Genomic DNA, 18,962 nt, shown 5'->3' with positions numbered 1-18,962 from the left:
GCTGATTGTGAGCAGAAGTTACCCTCTGGGCATACTAAGAAGCTCCGTGATTTGCATTAAAAAAACTGCTATGCCACAGATATGTGTTTTGTTCTTAAGTCTGACGCAGATATGCAAACTTAATTTATTCATGTAAAACAATAAAAAAATTGAAACAAAAAAAAAAGAAACCCGCTACGGAAGCCGCTCCTTTTGAAATGATGGAATTTCTGTCCTGGATGAAAAATGTTTTCATGTAACAATTTCAAGTGGCTTGAGAGGAGGATGCACGGATACATCCTTACAAGATATCTAGATCAGATGTCTCCGGTTGAACCTGTAAAGCTTTCACCTAGGAGGTCAAGTGTGTTCTTTCCCATTTCGGAAAGAATAATCCTCTAGGCCCTTGCACAATTCCTGAAATTACGTCGGACCCATCCAGAGACGGCCAGTATATTAGGGGGTTTCTGGATCAGTGGGTCTGCATCACAGGAGGCACTTGGTGTTAAACATCATTCATCCAGCGAGGTTACATGTTAGAGTTAATTTCAGCCCCCAAGCAAGACCATTTTGTAATCTCAAAGATACTTCTAGACGCTTAATTAAGATGTGCTATTACAGAACAGCCATCGGCCTCAAGATTTTCAGTAGTTTATTCAATGGGCTACAGAGCTGTGCTGGGTCTCAAACCAGTGCATTGTTGGCTGAGAGTCCAACGTTCAAGATGGATTCCTTAAGATCGGTCATGGCAGCCATAAAACCCGACGATTTCCAAGTCTCAATAGACTTAAAGAATGGTTACCTGCATGGGGAAGGAGTGGCTCAGTGAGTAAAGACACTGACTGGCACTGAGTTTGAAGCAGGGGAGCCTGGTTCAATTCCCGGTGTCGACTCTTTGTGACCTTGGGCAAGTCACTTTGTCTCCCTGTGCCTCAGGCACCAAAACAAGTAGATTGTAAGCTCCACGTGTCAGGGACCTGTGCCTGCAAAATGACTCTGTAAAGCGCTACATAAAACTAGCAGCGCTATACAAGAGCATGCTATTATTATTATTATAACCCCATTGCAAAGTTCTACAAACAAATCCTGAGATTCTCTGTAGCAGGAGGCCACTAAAGATTTGTTGCTCTTCCCTTCAGGGTATCCACAGCACCATGGACTTTTACAAAGGTCGTAGCTCACGAGAGACAGTGGATATGTTTCACCACTTATCGAGATCATTGATAAGAGCTCCATCTCTAGAACAGACCTACGCGCATTTTAATGGATTTTAGGGGCCTTATTAAAATTGGGATAGAAAGTTAATGTCTCCAAAAGCAATCTGCGCCCAAGCAAGAACTTGACATTCCTGGGAGTTCTGATCAATACTCAGGATAAGGTTGTTCTTTCAGAGGCAAATATTCGGCTAATCATTAAGGAGACCGTTGCAGTCAGGACAAAATTGGTAGCAAAAGAAGAAATGTTCATGCACCTGTTATGTTCCGTGCAGCAGCAAAAGTAATTGCGTGGAGAAGATTACATCTAAGGGGAGGTCAGGTGAATGTTCTTTCATTCTGGGACTCAAAAAACCTCAATACAAGTCACAGAAGCATACAACAGCAGATGTGGAAGCATATGACTGCAGATTCCAAAATCCAGGGAGGGGCATTCACCATCAAGGTCTTGTTACACATGGAATGTGGATCAAGGATACCATCAATGTACTGGAGATAACAGCCATTCTCAAAGGGCTTCAGGCCTTTGTGTTTCTCCTGAGAGGATACCATATAAGGGGTGCATTCGGATAATGTCAAGGCAGTGTATTACATCAACATGTAGGGAGACACAAAAGCACCAAAGCCATGCGGATATTTCCGTGAGCAGAAAATAATTTGAGTAATTTCAGCCATACTTATCAGGGAAGCTGAATACTTAAGCAAAGTTCCATAGCAAACTCGGTATCAGGAGAATTGACTCTGAAAAAACAGATTTTTGCAGACCTGGTTCATAAATAGGGGTCAGCCTGAGGTGGATATCATGGTCTCATCAGAAAATGACAGGGTGTTTTAATTTTTGCATTAGAAGGAAGGATCGCAGATTGCTTTTTCTATTCCATGGACCTTTTGCCTGTCGTATGTCTTTCCACTGTTGTCAGTTGATTCAAGGGTGAACTTTTTGATAAAGCGCCAGCTACGGTGGGAAACGCGTCAGAGCTATCCAATTTTTTCCTTCGTTTGGCATTAAGCTGCATTAAATTTAGATTTTTTTTAATATTTTGGCCTCCAGTTCTCCTTTTTTCATGCTGTGCTCCTCTGCCCTTTTTGCTGATTCAGAGGGTGATCAGGAAGATAAAAATTGACAGATCAGAGGTAATCATAATAGTCCCCAATTGACCCATACTGGTATGCAAAAAAAGCCGGCAACCTCTCATATTTATTATAGTCTGGAAGATCTTATTTTTTTTGTGTGTGTGTGCCAGGCTCATCATACTTTTTGAGGAATCTGGATTGATTCGTCCATTCTCGATTTTCTGCAGTCCCCATTTAGAGAAGGGCCTGAAGCTTTCATCACTCAAAGTCCAAACCTCGGCGTTGGGAGCTCTATTTCAAGGGCCAGTAGTCGCACATGATCTAGTGTCCTGCTTCTTTAGAGCCATTGCTAAATGAAGACCTGCCTTCAAGACTCCAGTGCTGCCTTGTGTTCTTTCTGGAGTACTCAATGCCTTGACGACAGGCCCCTTTGAAGCCTTGAAGCAATATCCACTACAACCTTTAACAGAAAAAGTAGTCTTTCTGGTAGCCATTACCATGGCCAGGTGAATTGGGAAAATCCAGGTCCTGTTTTACACGGATCCTTATTTAAACTTCCGTAGATAGTGGTCTTGATGACCTAACTTCTTTTTTTTTTTTTAGCCCAAAGTAGTCTCTTCGTCTCAACCAGGAGATCTCAATTCCCTCATTATTTCTGAACCCCTCTGAGAAAAAAAGTTATCCATAATCTAGACGTGTTCAGAGCACTCAGAGGCTTTGTGAACAGAGGATTCAGATCCTCAGAGCTTCTGTTTCTCCTATTTTCAGGCCCTAGGGAAGGGCAGGCAGTATCAGCCTGATCTACTTCAATTGTATTTCGGAAGTCATCAGGACTCTTTCCACCCATTTACAATCAGGGCATAGTCTGCAAGAACTATGACAACCTCGGGCTCAGCAATCGGACGTTTCCTCAGAGGAAATTTGCAAAGTGGTGACTTTGCACACTTTCAACCATCACAATAGGTAGGACATTTGGGACTTAGCTAATGCCTGCTTTTGCAGATGAATCTTTCCGGCAGCATTACACTATCCATAGGTGAGTAACGTCTCCCTATTGTCGTGTATCTATCCCACATGCGTGCGTTGCCATGGGGAGGCAGAAGAAATTGAGAAATGTACTTACAATATTTCCTTTTTTTTTTTTTCTGGTCCCTTCATGACAATGCATATTTTCCTCCATGGTTGGTGTTTTTTGGGGGGTTTGTATTCCGTGCTTTGTCGTTTTTCAGTTTTGTCGGTACAAGTAATTGGCCTGGAAGGGGAGGACCACGGTCTTTATTTGGGGCCAAGAATGTTGTCCTACCCCCAGCTGGGGGAGGAATTTATTTCCAATCAAGGTGCATTGCCATGAAGTTACTAGAGTACAAATCTTGTAAGTACATTTCTCCATTTCTGGAGTGCCTATATTTAATACTTTATTGCTTGGATTTGATTTATTTTATTTAAAGGGGCTCAACTTGCAAGCCCGTACTGTGCATTATTGGCATTCTAGCATTTGGTTATTTATACCTTTTATTGGATGCACATGAGACCACACAGGCCCTTGCTTCCTGTATTTGTAAGGCATCGGCTACATGTAATTTATTGTACACTTCATGTGAGAAACACTTAAGTCTTAATTAGTTGGGTCCTAATGAAATGTCTGTTATACAGACTTGGCTGTGGACATTGCTGCAAACCGCAGCAATGCTGTTCAGGGAAAATCAATCCAATCCCTCCATGATCTGTTTCACATGGCAGACGGCTGGAAGCGAGAGGACAGATAGACTTTGCACACGGGTGGTGTTTTGGCATAAACAGATGTATACTAGCTCCTGTAATCCCTGCTCTCTCTGTAGACTTTAGTCTAATCCCTCTTCCCAGAACAAAACAAAAGTATCCCAGGGCAGGAGTCTGATGTGCTGCTGTAAATAGGCTGTCTCTTCATTATTCACTTAATCTATATTAATCATCACGTATTCAGCCATCGGCAGTGCTCTGACGCCTTTGCTGCTTTGGGACAGGAAGGGTTTTTAGCTGAGTCAGTTGATTTTTTTAGCAATGGCTGAATAATATGTTGTGCTGCTGTATGGTCAGCCGTTTCAGGATTAACCCACACAATGGGGCTAATCAATACAAACGATACAGTATTCAAATGCTCTAGGTGGCGAGTATCATCTGTTTGGTATTCATGTCTCAGTGCTTTTACCAGTGGCTAGGAAACGGCTTCACCAATGCAGCAGATGAGCTGTCACAGTTGAAGCCTTGTTTTAGTGTCTATTATTTGCCTGTGTTGTGTGTCTGTACCTCATGTCGTAAGAGGTTGTCTGACACACTGGATTGCTGGTAATGATGAGTACGTATCATAGCTTAGCTACTGGTGACTCCAGGAATCCTTTAACGGAGTCCCTCCCTCACTACATACCATGTAAGCCGCACTAGCACAAAGACTAGGTTATGTCACACGGCAAAGAAACATTCAACTGACAAATGTGTGTTTGGAATTGAGGCTTAGGTTGAACTTCACTATGAATTGTAGGTGACTCTGCTTCTGGAAATAGTGCTACATCTGTACGAAACAAATTCTAATAATTACAATTCTATTTTAGTTGCAAATCAAGTAACCCGCACGCCCTGAGACCATAAACGTCTTCCAAATGAATGGTATCAACGCTGCTATCTTCCTTAAGTATTCTTTCAAGTTCATTTATTCTATAAAATGACACACCATTGAATATGAGCGTTGTTTGATACACATCCTTTAGACACCAACAGGTTGATCCACCCCTAGACAGACTCCTCATCTACAACTTCTCAATGTGTTTGGACACATCGCTTCGTCTCCCCGGTGTGTGCGCTGTTTGGGGAAGTGGATTTCTAGTGTTATTTTGGTTAACCCATTTTGTTCAGGGAAATCCGTTTTGCTGTTTGATATGTGCTTATGCTTGTGTGTGAATATAAATATATATACACATACCCACACACACATACCCACACACATACAACCCCCCACCCACTCACGCATATATATATATATATATATATACAGTGGTTGACAAATCACCAAAAAATCTACTCGCCACACAAAAAAATCTACTCGCCACCTAGTACCAAACGTGTGCTGCTTGGGCCAATATTTACTCTCCCAGGGGTTAAATCCACTCGCCCGGGGCGAGCAAATGTATAGGTTTGTCGAACATTGTATGTATATATATATATATACATATATATATATATATATATCAGAAACACACAGAGAAAAAGCCAGCAACTAACTAGAAAAATAACACATCATTGCTTAAATCAAAAAGTGAATAAATAATGATAATAATAATAACCTGATGACCGTAATGTATGAAAACAGAAGAAAGAAAAAAGAAGCACTCAAGCAAATATAAATAGTGAATTGATTTATTCAAGGAAAAACATGAATTAAACAAAATATATTAAAACAGTCCCCTCGGAACCCCTGAGACAAGGAATCTGGCCTATGCACAAACTAATGTAATAATAGATGTGGTCTAAAGATGGTTTTTATATGCTTTACCACCTAATATTATATAATTTCATTTCTTCTGCAGATCCGTCCCGTCATTGATGAAGTCTTCTCATTCTCCGAGGTTCCCAAGGCCTTCCATAAGGTGGAAGAAGGGCATTCACGAGGAAAGACAGTCATTAGTGTCACTGAAAGTAGTAAATAAATGTAAACATTTTTGTACCTCTGCATCATTCTGAACATTTATTTTATCGGCGTTAGCTGTGTAAGTACACGCTAGTGTGGCTTTCAAATTACTATATTTTTGTTGAAGATCATAAAAAAAAGGTAACTCAAACGTTTACATTTTTATGAAACTATCTTTACCACCATAAAATATGGTCAAGCGTGGTGGAATCTTTTAAAAATAAAACCTAAAATGGCAATTTTTGTTGTGTAAAAAAAAAAGTATTAAAGCTTCTGAGGCCTAAGTGCAAAGCATTGCAAACGGTTGTTTTGCACAAAATTGGCATATGGAAATCTCATTTTAAATTGCGCTTTATACTAACTTTACATTTCTCAGTCTGTGGCATCGACGTCAAAAATTGTTCTTTTTTTTTTTTTTTTTTTACTAAAAAAAAATATTTCTGAGCACCAAAATGAGGAAAAAGTGTGTCAAAATTGCTAGATCTCAGTTTGCTGCATTTACAGCTCTATCCACGATATGACTGCCTCTGCTACACACTAGCAAGTTGTAAATTAAGTTGTAGGCCCCATGAGGCAACCACTAGCTAGAGAGAACACTGGCAGCTGCCTACCAGGTATACCTTATGTACTTTAGCCTCTGAAAGGCACTTTTTCACTGTTAATACACAGGCACGATTTGTCACAAGTTAAGGGATGTGTTTGTTAATTTCAATAGGGGATATCACACACCACACAACAGTGGGCTATACATCTGTCTGCAACTGGTAGATGGTTACACTACTATTTCTGTTCACAACAAGCACTCTTATCAGTATTTTATTCACAAGGTATATATCTGAAGCCCGGCATTTAGAAGTAGGATCCACTACTTACATGGAGAATATATATAGAGATATGAGAGCCCAAGATCACCAATAATACCAACTTAAAGGTGAATACTAGGCTGTACTAAATCATATATGGGATAATTTCACTCCATTCATATGAAGCAGTACCATATCAGTATATAAAATAAAGTGGATTTAGATGGACAATGAGATATCATTGGGAGTAAAATATACTCAGAGGGATTCTTTCCCTAACCTCTCCTCCACGCTGATTAGGTTTTAATATGCACCGTTTGGTATTAACATTACGGGCAACGCCGGGTCTCTCAGCTAGTTATAAATAAATAAAATAATAATTCAGTAGTGGCTGAATGCTTGAAGTAGGGACTTCTGTATTTGTATGTTAGTTTACCCCTTTTCCCCTCATAGCACCCCTCTAGTACGATAAAATATCTATCAAATATTAGCTGAGCGAAGACTACTTTTCTTTACTTATTTAAGTGCCTCTATATTTCACCTACTATTTATGTGTGTTTGAAGCAGCAGTCCCCACTTTTTAGGTTTTTTTTTTTAATGTATCTGAACTGAGCTAATTCAATCCACGGTCCAAGATAATTTTAGGTTTTTGGTGCTAGTGTGAGATAGAAAAAAAACCCTACAAATATGGCGACAGGGTCACCAATAGAAAGTCGCTTTCTATTGGCTGCTGGAGCTAGACTGACCCCAGTGGCCATATTGTATTTTGCATAGAGTATCCAGGTTATATCCTGGGATAAATTCGGAGGGACCCCCCCTGGTTCAGATAATGTAATAAACTAAATGAGCAGCCAGGGCTACTGCTTTAATATTTAATTGAAAGGCTGCTGCTTCGTTGTAACCTTTTTACTTTTTTTTAAATTTCATCAATACATTTTTCATTAATTTCCTTTCTGCGGCTTTAGAATGCCTTTGTTACAATAAAATTATGTACATATATGTGTGATGCTGTGAGCGTTTGTAGATAACGTGAAAAGAAACATACATCATTAGTTACAACAACCCCATGTTGAGTGCATTTGACTTATGTTTGATTTTGAAACGTATAGTTTCATAGATAAACTCCTGAGACTATTGACTGTTGAGCTGCGTTGACACACAAACAAGTGCGATTAAATGAGAAAAATACAGAAATCTAAACTCCATCCCAATCCTTATGTGTTCAAAGACGGTCCCTAGATCACACGGCAATGGGTGTGCTTTAGTTAATAACTTGTTCTACTTCTAGGAGAATAGAAATTATTGGGCACATGAATCAAATGGCAGTATGGGGCGTCGTCACACCTTATACTGTGTTAACTGGCATCCAAGTCAATGGGGGTTATTGCCGGAACGGGTGCGATAACTTCTCCCGGCACTTGGGACGTGCTCCTATGTGAGATAAGAAACATTTGGCCCATATGTCTACATATTTTGCCTCCTTACCCTAAAACATTTGACCCTACTTGAGCTACTGTTCTATTTTCTGTCTCATCCCAAACATTTGTGCTCACTGTCTCTATGTTTGAAAGTGTTAGTCTCTGTCACATGACTCCCATTCCTTTCGCCAAAAGCATAGGTCAAGTCTCCTCAATGTGCTGCCCCGTGGGCCAAATCTTGCCCCTGAAGCACCTTGGAGTGGCCATTGAATGGTCTGCCTCTGCCAATTTAATTGCTTAGGTAGCTAAGTGCAATTGTTCACACTGAAACTCCTTTCAAATAAAAATAAAAAAGTATGTGGTATAGATGTTCTTAATGCTTACAACGTTTCTTTATTTACAGTGAGGGCAGTTAAAATGTGGAATTCATTACCCATGGAGACTGATGGCAGATACAATAGGGTTGTTCAAAAAAAAGTTGGACTTTTTTTTAGAAAGGAAAGGTATGCAGGGATATACCAAATAAGTATACATGGGAAGGATGTTGATCCAGGGAGTTATCTGATTGCCATTATTTGGAGTGAGTCAGGAAATTTATTTTTCACCTTATGATATATAATTGGATGAGATGCCACTGGGGTTTTGTTTGCCTTCCTCTGGATCAATATACTGTAATTACAAATATAGGATAAAGTATCTGATGTCTAAATTTAGCATAGGTTGAACTTGATGGCCGCATGACTTTTTTTCAACCTCATCTACTATGTAACTATGCAAGTCCTTTTAGATATATATTTGTTGCTGTATACTTCTGGCTCTTCAGCTTGTAAATTGTTTTGTATCCAGCCCTTGGGATAATTAGCTGAACAGCTCTTCTTGTCCTGGTGTAAACCCTTCTCTAAAGTAAACACTGCAGGGTGGAACTTATTGTGCACCTGAGTACTATGGTGTTCTGTGATGTCTGTGTAGCGCAGTCTCCCCCACCTTATGGGAGATATGGCGGCTACTGAGTGTGCGTGGTGCGTTACCTGGGCTAACAGGAGGCCTGAAACTCCGCTGCTGGGAGCCTGGGGTGTGCCTGATTCGTGCGGTGACAGCGCCTCCTCCTGTGCGGGATCCTACTATGTTGGATAACCCCGTCACAGGACCCAATGCAGTAACACACACAATGATATAGATAACAGTTTACTGCATGCATATGAAAAAGGGAATAACAATGAAACACTCGCACCAACTATGCCACGCACGGCCGTAACCCCACAGTGTCCTCCAACACAGTGTACACACCCGGATGGGATATTTCCCCGAAGTACTGAGGTGCCCCTGGGCACCCAACCACCGTGGTGTCCACAACAGTCAACCCACGAATGTGTGCGACAGCGCTGCCCACAACTAAAGTGATCTGTTGGTGCACTTGGAGATACCTGCCAGATACTCCAGCACCCAGTTGCACCAACTGAAGACAAGGGGGCCGTCCGGTCCCACGCCATCGTCGTCAGTGAAGAGTCCGTCTCCACTTTGGGTGGTGTCCAGCTGGAGGGTCCCACCGTGAAGATAGTCTCTGTGCCTTGCGGTGGTGGTCTTATCCCAGACCACAATGGCTGCGCGGCGTCCTGTGTCCCTGACACTATAATTGCTAAATGGGGCAGTGTCCCTGTCTAATGGCCTGTCCCTGTAGGAGTCACAAACTATGAGGGTCTCTGGCCTAGTGCAGGGGCCACAGACACCCTGCACACACTCCCTACCCTTTCTTTATCCCAGCTCCGACTGGCGTGGCCTCCTGAGTGCACCAAATGTATCTATTGCAGAGCAGGAGGATCCAGGAGCCCTATTGGCTGTAGTGTAGCAGGTGATTTTGCAGCCACGGGCTGCTTGGGTAATACAGTTCCCCATGTGGAGCCTATTTGTAATGGTCACCTATGGGTGCCTGCACTGCTCATGCGCACCTCTCCCTCTACTGGCCACTGTAGCCTCGGACGTTCTGCGCATGCGCGGCTTTAAAGATGGCGGCCCCCGCTAGCCGGGTGCGCTGCGGAGCACCGGAGCACTCCCTGCTTGGCTGACAGCAACCTCCCTCCTGCCTCCCTGTATGACAGGGGGTCCGCCTTGGTCTCCGGAAGCACCCGCAGACACACTACACTGCCGCAGTGCTCCCGGAGGTGAGGGGCCCAGAGGAGAACCTGGCCATATTTGCATGCTGGTTTCTTGTGTTATGTGCATCATGCTTCCGTTCTTAAAGCTGCAGACCAAGCAATATGCTACGTGTGTATGTGTGTTTTTTTTAATATATAAATCAGTTAGGAGAAAATACTTGCAGCATTTTTTTTAAACCACTCTGAAAGACATTTTTAATGTATTATAATGTAACAAGCATTTTTTGTTTCTATAGCAACCATTTACAACGTCATATCCCCTTTCTCTTCTGAAACAGGCTCTGGCACACCCCTTTTTGAGCCCTGCCCTCTCTCTAGCAGTGCACCAATTGCATCTAGTGCAAACAAAGAAAATTTAAGGCGCTAATGTGTGATATCTACAGGAAAATTGTGTCTTAAGGCAGGGGTGCACAAAGTGGGGAGCGTGAGATTTTTCTGGGGGGCGCGGAGGTTGCAGAGGCCCCGCACTCTTCCCCCAAGGCATTTAAATTAAATGCTGGGGATCACGTGAGGCCTCTGCAACCTCAACTTACCTTGACTTTGCCGGCGTCAGGACTCATCTCCATGACCCCACGGCATCATTGACGCCATGTCAAGGTAAGGGGGGGGCGGGGCGAGCACCAGAGGAGGCAAGGCAGGGGGGCACAGCAGCAAAAGTTTGCGCTCCCCTGTCTTAAGGTATTATGTAAGAAGTGTATAATGAAACAACTAACCTTGTGAGGTGAGTGGCTCATTAGTGAAGTTCTGTAGCCTGGGTGAAAAGAGGTCTCTATTCCCCTAGGAAGGGATACAATAGATAGAAAAACTCTGGTGCAGGAACCTAGGTATCTAACAAAGGTGTTAGTAATTCAAGCAAATTAGGTAAACCGAGGTTCCTGAGGACAAAGCATAGGAAATCTTACATTTGCATTAACAATATTTTCATTTATTAAAATACAAAAATAAAACAAAATAAAAATGTATTAGAATATATAATATATCAATTCATCCAACACAATTGTGTGTATCTGAACCTTGATTCAGCTTAATATACCTGAAAACAGTTGAATAGAAATATGGTATCCTGTGTGCAACTAAAGTCCAGAAAAACTCATTGAGATACTAAAACTGGAAAGCAGTATGTCCACAGAGGACAGCGTTCCCAGAGTGCAGATATTATGCGTCCCAATAATTAGCCATGGCATCATTATATAAGAATGATGTCCTATTGTGTAGTGAAGGACAGTCTAAAAGTGAAAGAGGATTAACCTCTCTTTTTAGTGCTGATGTGATTAGGTCATTGTAGTACTATGATCCTCCTTGATTGAAGGTGACATCAGTTCAAATATTACTTATGACATCCTTTAGGTGATTCGTGCAGGGAAGGGTGATTTTACCTTTTCGGAGAGTTCTTTTATATAGGTGATGTTTGCTCACCAGAAGATATAGGTGCATCACCTCTGCTTAGATCATCTAGGTCAGTTGTTTTTAGAGAGTAGTGTCACGTGATAGCGTGGGCTGCCGCAGCCAGTCGCTTGTTGCGTATGGATGCACAGTCATGTGAAAAAGAAAGGACACCCTCTGTGAATTCCATGGTTTTACATATCAGGGCATAATAACCAGTGTTCGACAAACCTATTCATTTGCTCGCCCCGGGCGAGTGGATTTAACCCCCGGGCGAGTAATTATTGGCCCAAGCAGCACACGTTTGATACTAGGTGGCGAGTAGATTTTTTTGTGTGGCGAGTAGATTTTTTGGTGATTTGTCAACCAAACTGATAATAACAATCATCTGTTAAAATTAGGTAAATATAACCTCAGATGAACAACAATACATGACATATTACACCGTGTCATGATTTATTTAACAAAAATAAAGCCAAAATGGAGAAGCCATGTGTGAAAACCTTATGATTCAATAGCTTGTAGAACCACCTTTAGCAGCAATAACTTGAAGTAATCGTTTTCTGTGTGACTTTATCAGTCTCTCACATTGTTGTGGATGAATTTTTGTCCCACTCTTCTTTACAACGTTGCTTCAGTTCACTGAGGTTTGTGAGCATTTGTTTATGCACAGCTCTCTTAAGGTCCAGCCACAGCATTTCAATCGAGTTGAGGTCTGGACTTTGACTGGGTCATTGCAACACCTTGATTCTTTTCTTTTTCAGCCATTCTGTTGTAGATTTGCTGGTGTGCTTGGGATCATGTCCTGTTGCATGACCCAATTTCGGCCAAGCTTTAGCTGTCGTACAGATGGCCTCACATTTGACTCTAGAATACTTTGGAATACAGAGGAGTTCATGGTCGACTCAGTGACTGCAAGGTTCCCAGGTTCTGTGGCTGCAAAAACAAGCCCAAATCATCACCCCTCCACCACCTTGCTTGACAGTTGATATGAGGTGTTTGTGCTGATATGCTGTTTGGTTTTCGCCAAATGTGACACTGTGCATTATGGCCAAACATCTCCACTTTGGTCTCGTCTGTCCAAAGGACATTTTTCCAGAAGTCTTGTGGTTTGTTCAGATGCAACTTTGCAAACCTAAGCCGTGCTGCCATGTTCTTTTTAGAGAGAAGAGGCTTTCTCCTGGCAACCCTTCCAAACAAACAAACCATACTTGTTCAGTCTTTTTCTAATTTTACAGTCATGAAATTTAACATGCTAACTGAGGCCTGTAGAGTCTGAGATGTAACTCGGGTATTTTGCAATTTCTCTGAGCATTGCATGGTCTGACCTTGGGGTGAATTTGCTGGGATGTCCACTCCTGGGAAGATTGGCAACGGTCTTGAATGTTTTCCACTTTTGAATAATCTTTCTCACTGAAGAATGATGGACTTTAAATGGTTTGGAAATGGCCTTATAACCCTTCCCAGATTGATGGGCAGCAACAATTGCTTCTCTAAGATCATTGCTGATGTCTTTCCTCCTTGTCATTGTGTTAACACACACCTGAATGCTCCAGACCAGCAAAGTGCTAAAACTTTATAAAGGTGGTCACACTTGCTAATGATCAATTAATCAAGGGCATTTGATTAGCAGCACCTGTCTTCTACTTAGCATCTTAGTTCCTATGGAAGCAGTAATGGTGTACTTAGTTTTTTCACACATAGCTTCTCCATTTTGACTTTATTTTTGTTAAATAAATCATGACACGATGTGTAATATGTCATGTGTTGTTGTTCATACCTAATTTTAAGACCTGCTAAGGAACAGATGATTGTTATTATGCCCTGATATGTAAAACCATAGAATTCAAAGAGAGTGCACTTTCTTTTTCACATGACTGTAGTTGCTCCGGTGAATCACAGCTTTACCCTAGGGATCTGCTGCATGGGCCGCAGTTTCCTCCGATCGTCGCGACCGCCTGGTACAGTGATAACGTCTCTCCGGGTCATTCACTCCAACAGGACAATCTCCCAGCCTCACACAGTTGTCACGTCCCATCACTGGCTCAGACTCCTTCTCCGCGGCCGCAGCGGGAAGGTTGGTGTCTCGATGATCGCTGTTTTTTTGGTTACCAAATGTAAAAAAAAGGTCCCTAGAGTAAAGCTGTGATTCACCAGAGCAACTACATCTATAAGCAACAAGCGACTGGCAGCGGCAGCAGCCCAGGCTATCACGTGATACTACTCTCCAAAAACAACTCCATGAGTTAGATCACGGGGGCGCAAACGTTTTTCCCTGCGCCCCCCTGCCGGCGGTCCCCTCACCTCCTCGACCCCCCTCACTCCGGCGTCGGCTCTGGTGTCATGACGTCACATTGCAACATGATGTCACATGACCTCGTGACGCCGCATTGCCATGGCGACGCGTGTGAGAAGCCGCCGCAGGCAAGGTAAGTTAGGTTTACAGGGGCCCTGCAGCTCCCCCGGCACTTCATTTAGGTGCCTTCGGGAAGGGCGTGGGGCCTCTGTAAACCCCGCCCCCCCCCCCCCCGCAGTCAGTCTCGCGCCCCCCAGTTTGCGAACCTCCTAGTTAGATAACCCAAGCAGAGGTGACGTACCTATATCTTCTTTTGAGCAATCACTTTCAGTGTAAGTCTGGAAATGAACCACCAGAGAGCAGTGTTGTCTTTAATATTCAGTTTAAATTTTCAAGTTTTTTTTTTTTTGAAGACTTAAAGCTGCAGTTCAGTCTTTTTTTTTCTTTAATTTATTTTTTGACTTCAATATTTTCATGTGGGCAATCTCTAATTACCTAAAGAACTGTATAGCTGCAGGTCAATTTGTTCTCCATGTATTGATTGGCAAAATTTGGTGACATCATTAGTGAAGGGATCTGTTTTTCTTCTGCTTCTGTCTCTCAGTGGAAGCTCATGAATATTCATGAGCACTCCTGCACTGACATGTGCTAGAGGGAGGGCAGGGCTGACAAAGGGGTGTGCCAGGGCTTGTGACAGGACATGAAGGGGCAGTGCCTTAGTAAATGCTTGTTAAAATAGAATACAAGAAAATTTGTCTTTCAAAGTTGTTTTTTTAAAACAGAAAATGCTAAAAGTATTTTTTCTTACTACAGAACTGATTTATTAAAAAAAACACACATGCAGGATATTGACTGAACTGCAGCTTTAAAGCTGCAGACCAAGCAATATCCTACGTGGTTTTTCTCTCTCGTTTTTTTTTTTTAATATCAGTTCTGTACTATGGGAAAATATGAGAATTAAAAAAAAAAAAAAAAAAATGCGCCAAATTACATTTTTAATGTATTATAATGTAACAAGCATTTTTGTTTCTATAGCAACCATTTACTAAGTCACATCCCCTTGTTATTCTGAAGCCTGCCTTCTAGCAGTGCACCAATTGTATCTAGCGACTGCCTGGTCATATGATCTTCCCCACAGAACTTTGCATCTTTGGCCCTTTTCTGCTGCACTGACAGCCATTTAGTGAACCCCCGAGCCACATCTTCGCCGAACGATCGGCAACTTACTAATCATTGTGTGGATTGTATTGATGCACATATTAAAGGCGAAAAAAATACAAAAAGCGACAGCTTGGACTGCTGATTTAAAAAAATTGACGCTCTTGTTTTAATGCCTCTATTCCACCTGCAACATTTATCCCAAGAGAAAAAATATATATTTTTTAATGGATTTCTACCTTCAAGAGAGAGTCTTGTTTGCTACACACAAGTCTTTCAATATCTATGAGTAGTGGGGACAGATCTACTCTGTTTTTAGCACCTAGTTCATGTTTTAGGCTCCCCCCCCCCGTGCCCCCCCACATTGTGAGTGCAGCCCGTGCCCATTTTTTGTGCTAAAAACACTTGACTAATGACGATATTAGCGGTCATGAAAGGAACCTAAACCAGAATGTAACAGGGAAATGTGAACTTAATTAAAGTGCTCAAAACAGCGTGGATCCAGTGCTATTATACCTCCTACGCGGCACTGCTTTTTTTGTAGTTTTTTTTAATGAGCCTATTTAAGAGTGGCACAGATCTGTCATATTTAAAGCAGCAATACTACATTACCCCTTTTTATTATTATTTGTATATGTCAAGCATGTGACAATGTGCAATTCTACATTCTTACCTAACCTGGCAATTGTTTGGTGCTTCTGTTATAAATCTGTAAAAGGCCTGATTGTGTGCCTAACATAATGTCTGCTTCGGTCAGTGTAACTCAGCAGCTACAATTTATCCTTATATTACTAAAGTAACATTACCTATTGTTACAGTTTGCAGCTCAAACTGCTGGGAACATTTGCAACAAATCACAAACAGGAAAGTGTTACAAAGATCTTGCACTGCTGGGGAGGTGGGTTAAAACCTGCTAGAGAAATCAACGATGCTCTAAAACTCATTAAAAATGGCATTAAGAGTTGAATAATAAAAAAAATACAATAAGTATTATCTAATACTACAGAACTCCTTTATTTAAAAAAAACATAACATTTCACATGTTTTTGTTGTTTTAAAGTAATTCTGACATTTCAAAACAACTTGGCACGGTGCTACATATTTTGGCTCTTTATCAAACGTGGGAGATGCCAGTTTCAATATTAAATTTATGCTTGCGTGCCTATTCATGTATGAAACTGTCGTGTGCTGATTTTAGCACCACTAGCTCCAGTGAGGCGTTTTGCACCACACTGCTAATGGATCAATTAAAGTGTGCATCTACAATCAATGCTGTTTTTTCTCTTGTGTTTTTGATTAAGTGGCATTAATCTTCTGCACCAAAAAAAGTCAGTCAAAGGTGAAGAATCTTTCCTTCATTCCTCACCGGCATTCACCGATACTAAGGAAAGTTATCCCACTGTGTAAATATGGTTAGAAGCTTGGCAGTGTAGTTAACTACTCAAAGTAAGCTCCATTCACGTGGGTTAACCGTTCTTGTATTGGTAACTGTTACATAGCTTCTTACTTCATTGATTAGGGTTTTTTTGAATGCCATGTATTAGTCTGCTAACATAGTATCTGTGCCTTGAATAAGCTTCCTGCGCGTCAGTGTGCTGGGGGAAGAATGAAAAAAAGATTCTTTACATTTGACGCTGATCGCAATCTTATATCGAAAACTGCAGACAGAGCGCGCAGACATGAACTGCAGGGCGGCAGCCAGAACAGTCCTTGGATTTTGTTTTCAGCCGGCGACGGCCGCGTCACGTCAGCGGTTCAGCCAATGAGGGTGAACCGCTCACGTCGACGCCTCCCTCTCTCCTTCGGCTGCCTCCTGCCTGCATTGCACACGCCGCTCGGACGCATCGCCTGGCTTGACGCCACATTAAATAAGTAGAGGAAGTGTTTGGCATTTGAATTGGGGAAAAATAGCACACATTTCTTTAAGTGTGTTACAGGAAACCCAATTAGCTGGCCGTGTAAGAGATGTTGAATGTAATAAAGATACATTTCAGGTAATGGTGACTGGAATTGGTTTAATTATCTATAATTAAACCAACAAGAAACAACTAGTCGTGTGGCAGCACAAAGGGACTTTCTGCGCACCTTGCAGAGGTGTGCTTTTAGTGCAGGTGATTTCTGAACCAAAACGTGATGATGCTTCACAGATATGCAAACGCATTACAGTACTTTTAAATACATTTTTTTAAAATACCTAAAAAGATGGGCATTTTGGGGCAAATTTAATTTAGTTTAATTCAGCACTTTCATTTCTGGAGAGGCCAATGATATGCTGCAGACTCTTCCTGCCCTGAATGGGTTACACACTCCTTTTTCCAAAGTAAAACCTTACGGTATGGGGATAGGGTGATCTCTCAGCAGCCGATTACCTTTGTCGGGATTATCCTCGAGAAAGTAACACCTGGTGCAAAGCCACTGCCCGCTACATGAGAGAATCTCGGACATGGTTTTGCTTCCAAATTTGTCTGCTCAGGTAAATATTGAAATAAAAAAGGAATACAGTTGGATACACACAGTAGTTGCATCTACACAAAGCTCCAAACACTGCTGACACAATTATTATTCATTAGTATTTAGTATAATTAGTATTTGTGGAGATATGCTTCGCAGAAATATTTTGTCTGAGCCACCAGGTATAGTTGCAAGTTAACATTTCTGTATTATTCATAAGCAGGACTCTGCTCTCGTGTCGTATTCACACAAAGGGGCTTATTCTGAAAGGTGTGATAGCGCAGATGACGTGCTAATCGCATCTTTTCATGCCATCGCACATCGTCTGCGCTATCACACCTTACAGAGTAAGGGCCAAAGTGTGAGTAACTTGTTGATGACTTGTCCCGGTTGTGTAACCGTTCCTTTCAGGACTGCAGTGGTACATTTCTGCTGCGTGGGAGAGAAAAGGAGAAGCTAGGTCAGCGTTTATTGATTAGAGTAGCTGTTCCCCCTCATCTTACGCACCATAAAATATGTAAGTTAAGTGTATGAGGGCACATACAAAGAATGGCAGTGTCTGAGGACGGGCACATAGTGGTTTTTAGCTAAAGGTCACAGCCGTAAATACTACAAGCAAGTACTGTACATTTAAGAGAAAAGACTGAGGTAGACGAGAGGTGACATGGCAGCCATCTTGAAAGGAGGAGTTCTAAGCTGCAGTTAGACAGGGTTCTGAAGTGCAGCTCCTGAGGCAAATCACTAAACACTATCTATATATATATATAACATTTTATTTTGTGAGATTGTTCCTAGATGTGGTGAATCTGATTGGTCCGTGGGTCTGTCACTCAGCCTCTGGCCAATCAGATTGGTCCATATCCCTGCCCCGCCCTCCTCATTGGCCTGCGTGGCTCTATGACGTCACCCAACTGCCACTCACCCTCACTCCTCCTCACCCGCAGCTCACCTTCCCCCTCGGCCTCACCCAACTGCCACACACACACGCACAACCACCCGGCCACTGTCCTCTTCACCCAGCGGCCCGGACCGCCGGCTCCCCCCCCCCATCACCCCCCCAGCTCACCTCCCCGCCTGCGCCCCTCAGGGAATCCACCAGGCTCACCCGAGCCCCGGCCAGCAGCATCATGCGGTTAGTGTCTGTGCTGTCTCCCTCACAGCACAGCATCAGGGGGTCCTGCAGGTATGGTAGGGTCATGCAGGATGGGGACCGAGGTGAGCACAACAACCCCCCCCCCCCCACCCGCAGTGACCCGCCGCACGCCAACGGGGGGAACAGGGCAGTGACGGCCACGAGGGACATGCCCTTCCCTCTGGTCCCCTTCCCCACTGCGCTCCCTTGCCCGCGTGGGGAGGGAGATGGGCGCGGGGG

General features: G+C 42.6%; 1 protein-coding gene across 1 annotated transcript in view; it reads left to right on the top strand.

Annotated features, from left to right (window-relative positions):
* The window catches only part of RTN4IP1 (reticulon 4 interacting protein 1), a 45,532-nt gene extending 39,568 nt beyond the window's left edge, over positions 1-5,964 (top strand). The window contains exon 9 of the mRNA XM_075597553.1: positions 5,828-5,964. Coding sequence (XP_075453668.1) covers positions 5,828-5,947 — 120 coding nt within the window. The 3' untranslated portion in view covers positions 5,948-5,964. The remainder of the gene's footprint in view (positions 1-5,827) is intronic.
* The last annotated feature ends 12,998 nt before the right edge of the window (positions 5,965-18,962 follow it).

The sequence above is a fragment of the Ascaphus truei genome, chromosome 4, assembly GCF_040206685.1.
Source record: "Ascaphus truei isolate aAscTru1 chromosome 4, aAscTru1.hap1, whole genome shotgun sequence".
In the NCBI taxonomy this organism is placed as follows: domain Eukaryota; kingdom Metazoa; phylum Chordata; class Amphibia; order Anura; family Ascaphidae; genus Ascaphus; species Ascaphus truei.
This window is presented reverse-complemented; position numbering and strand designations above follow the sequence as displayed.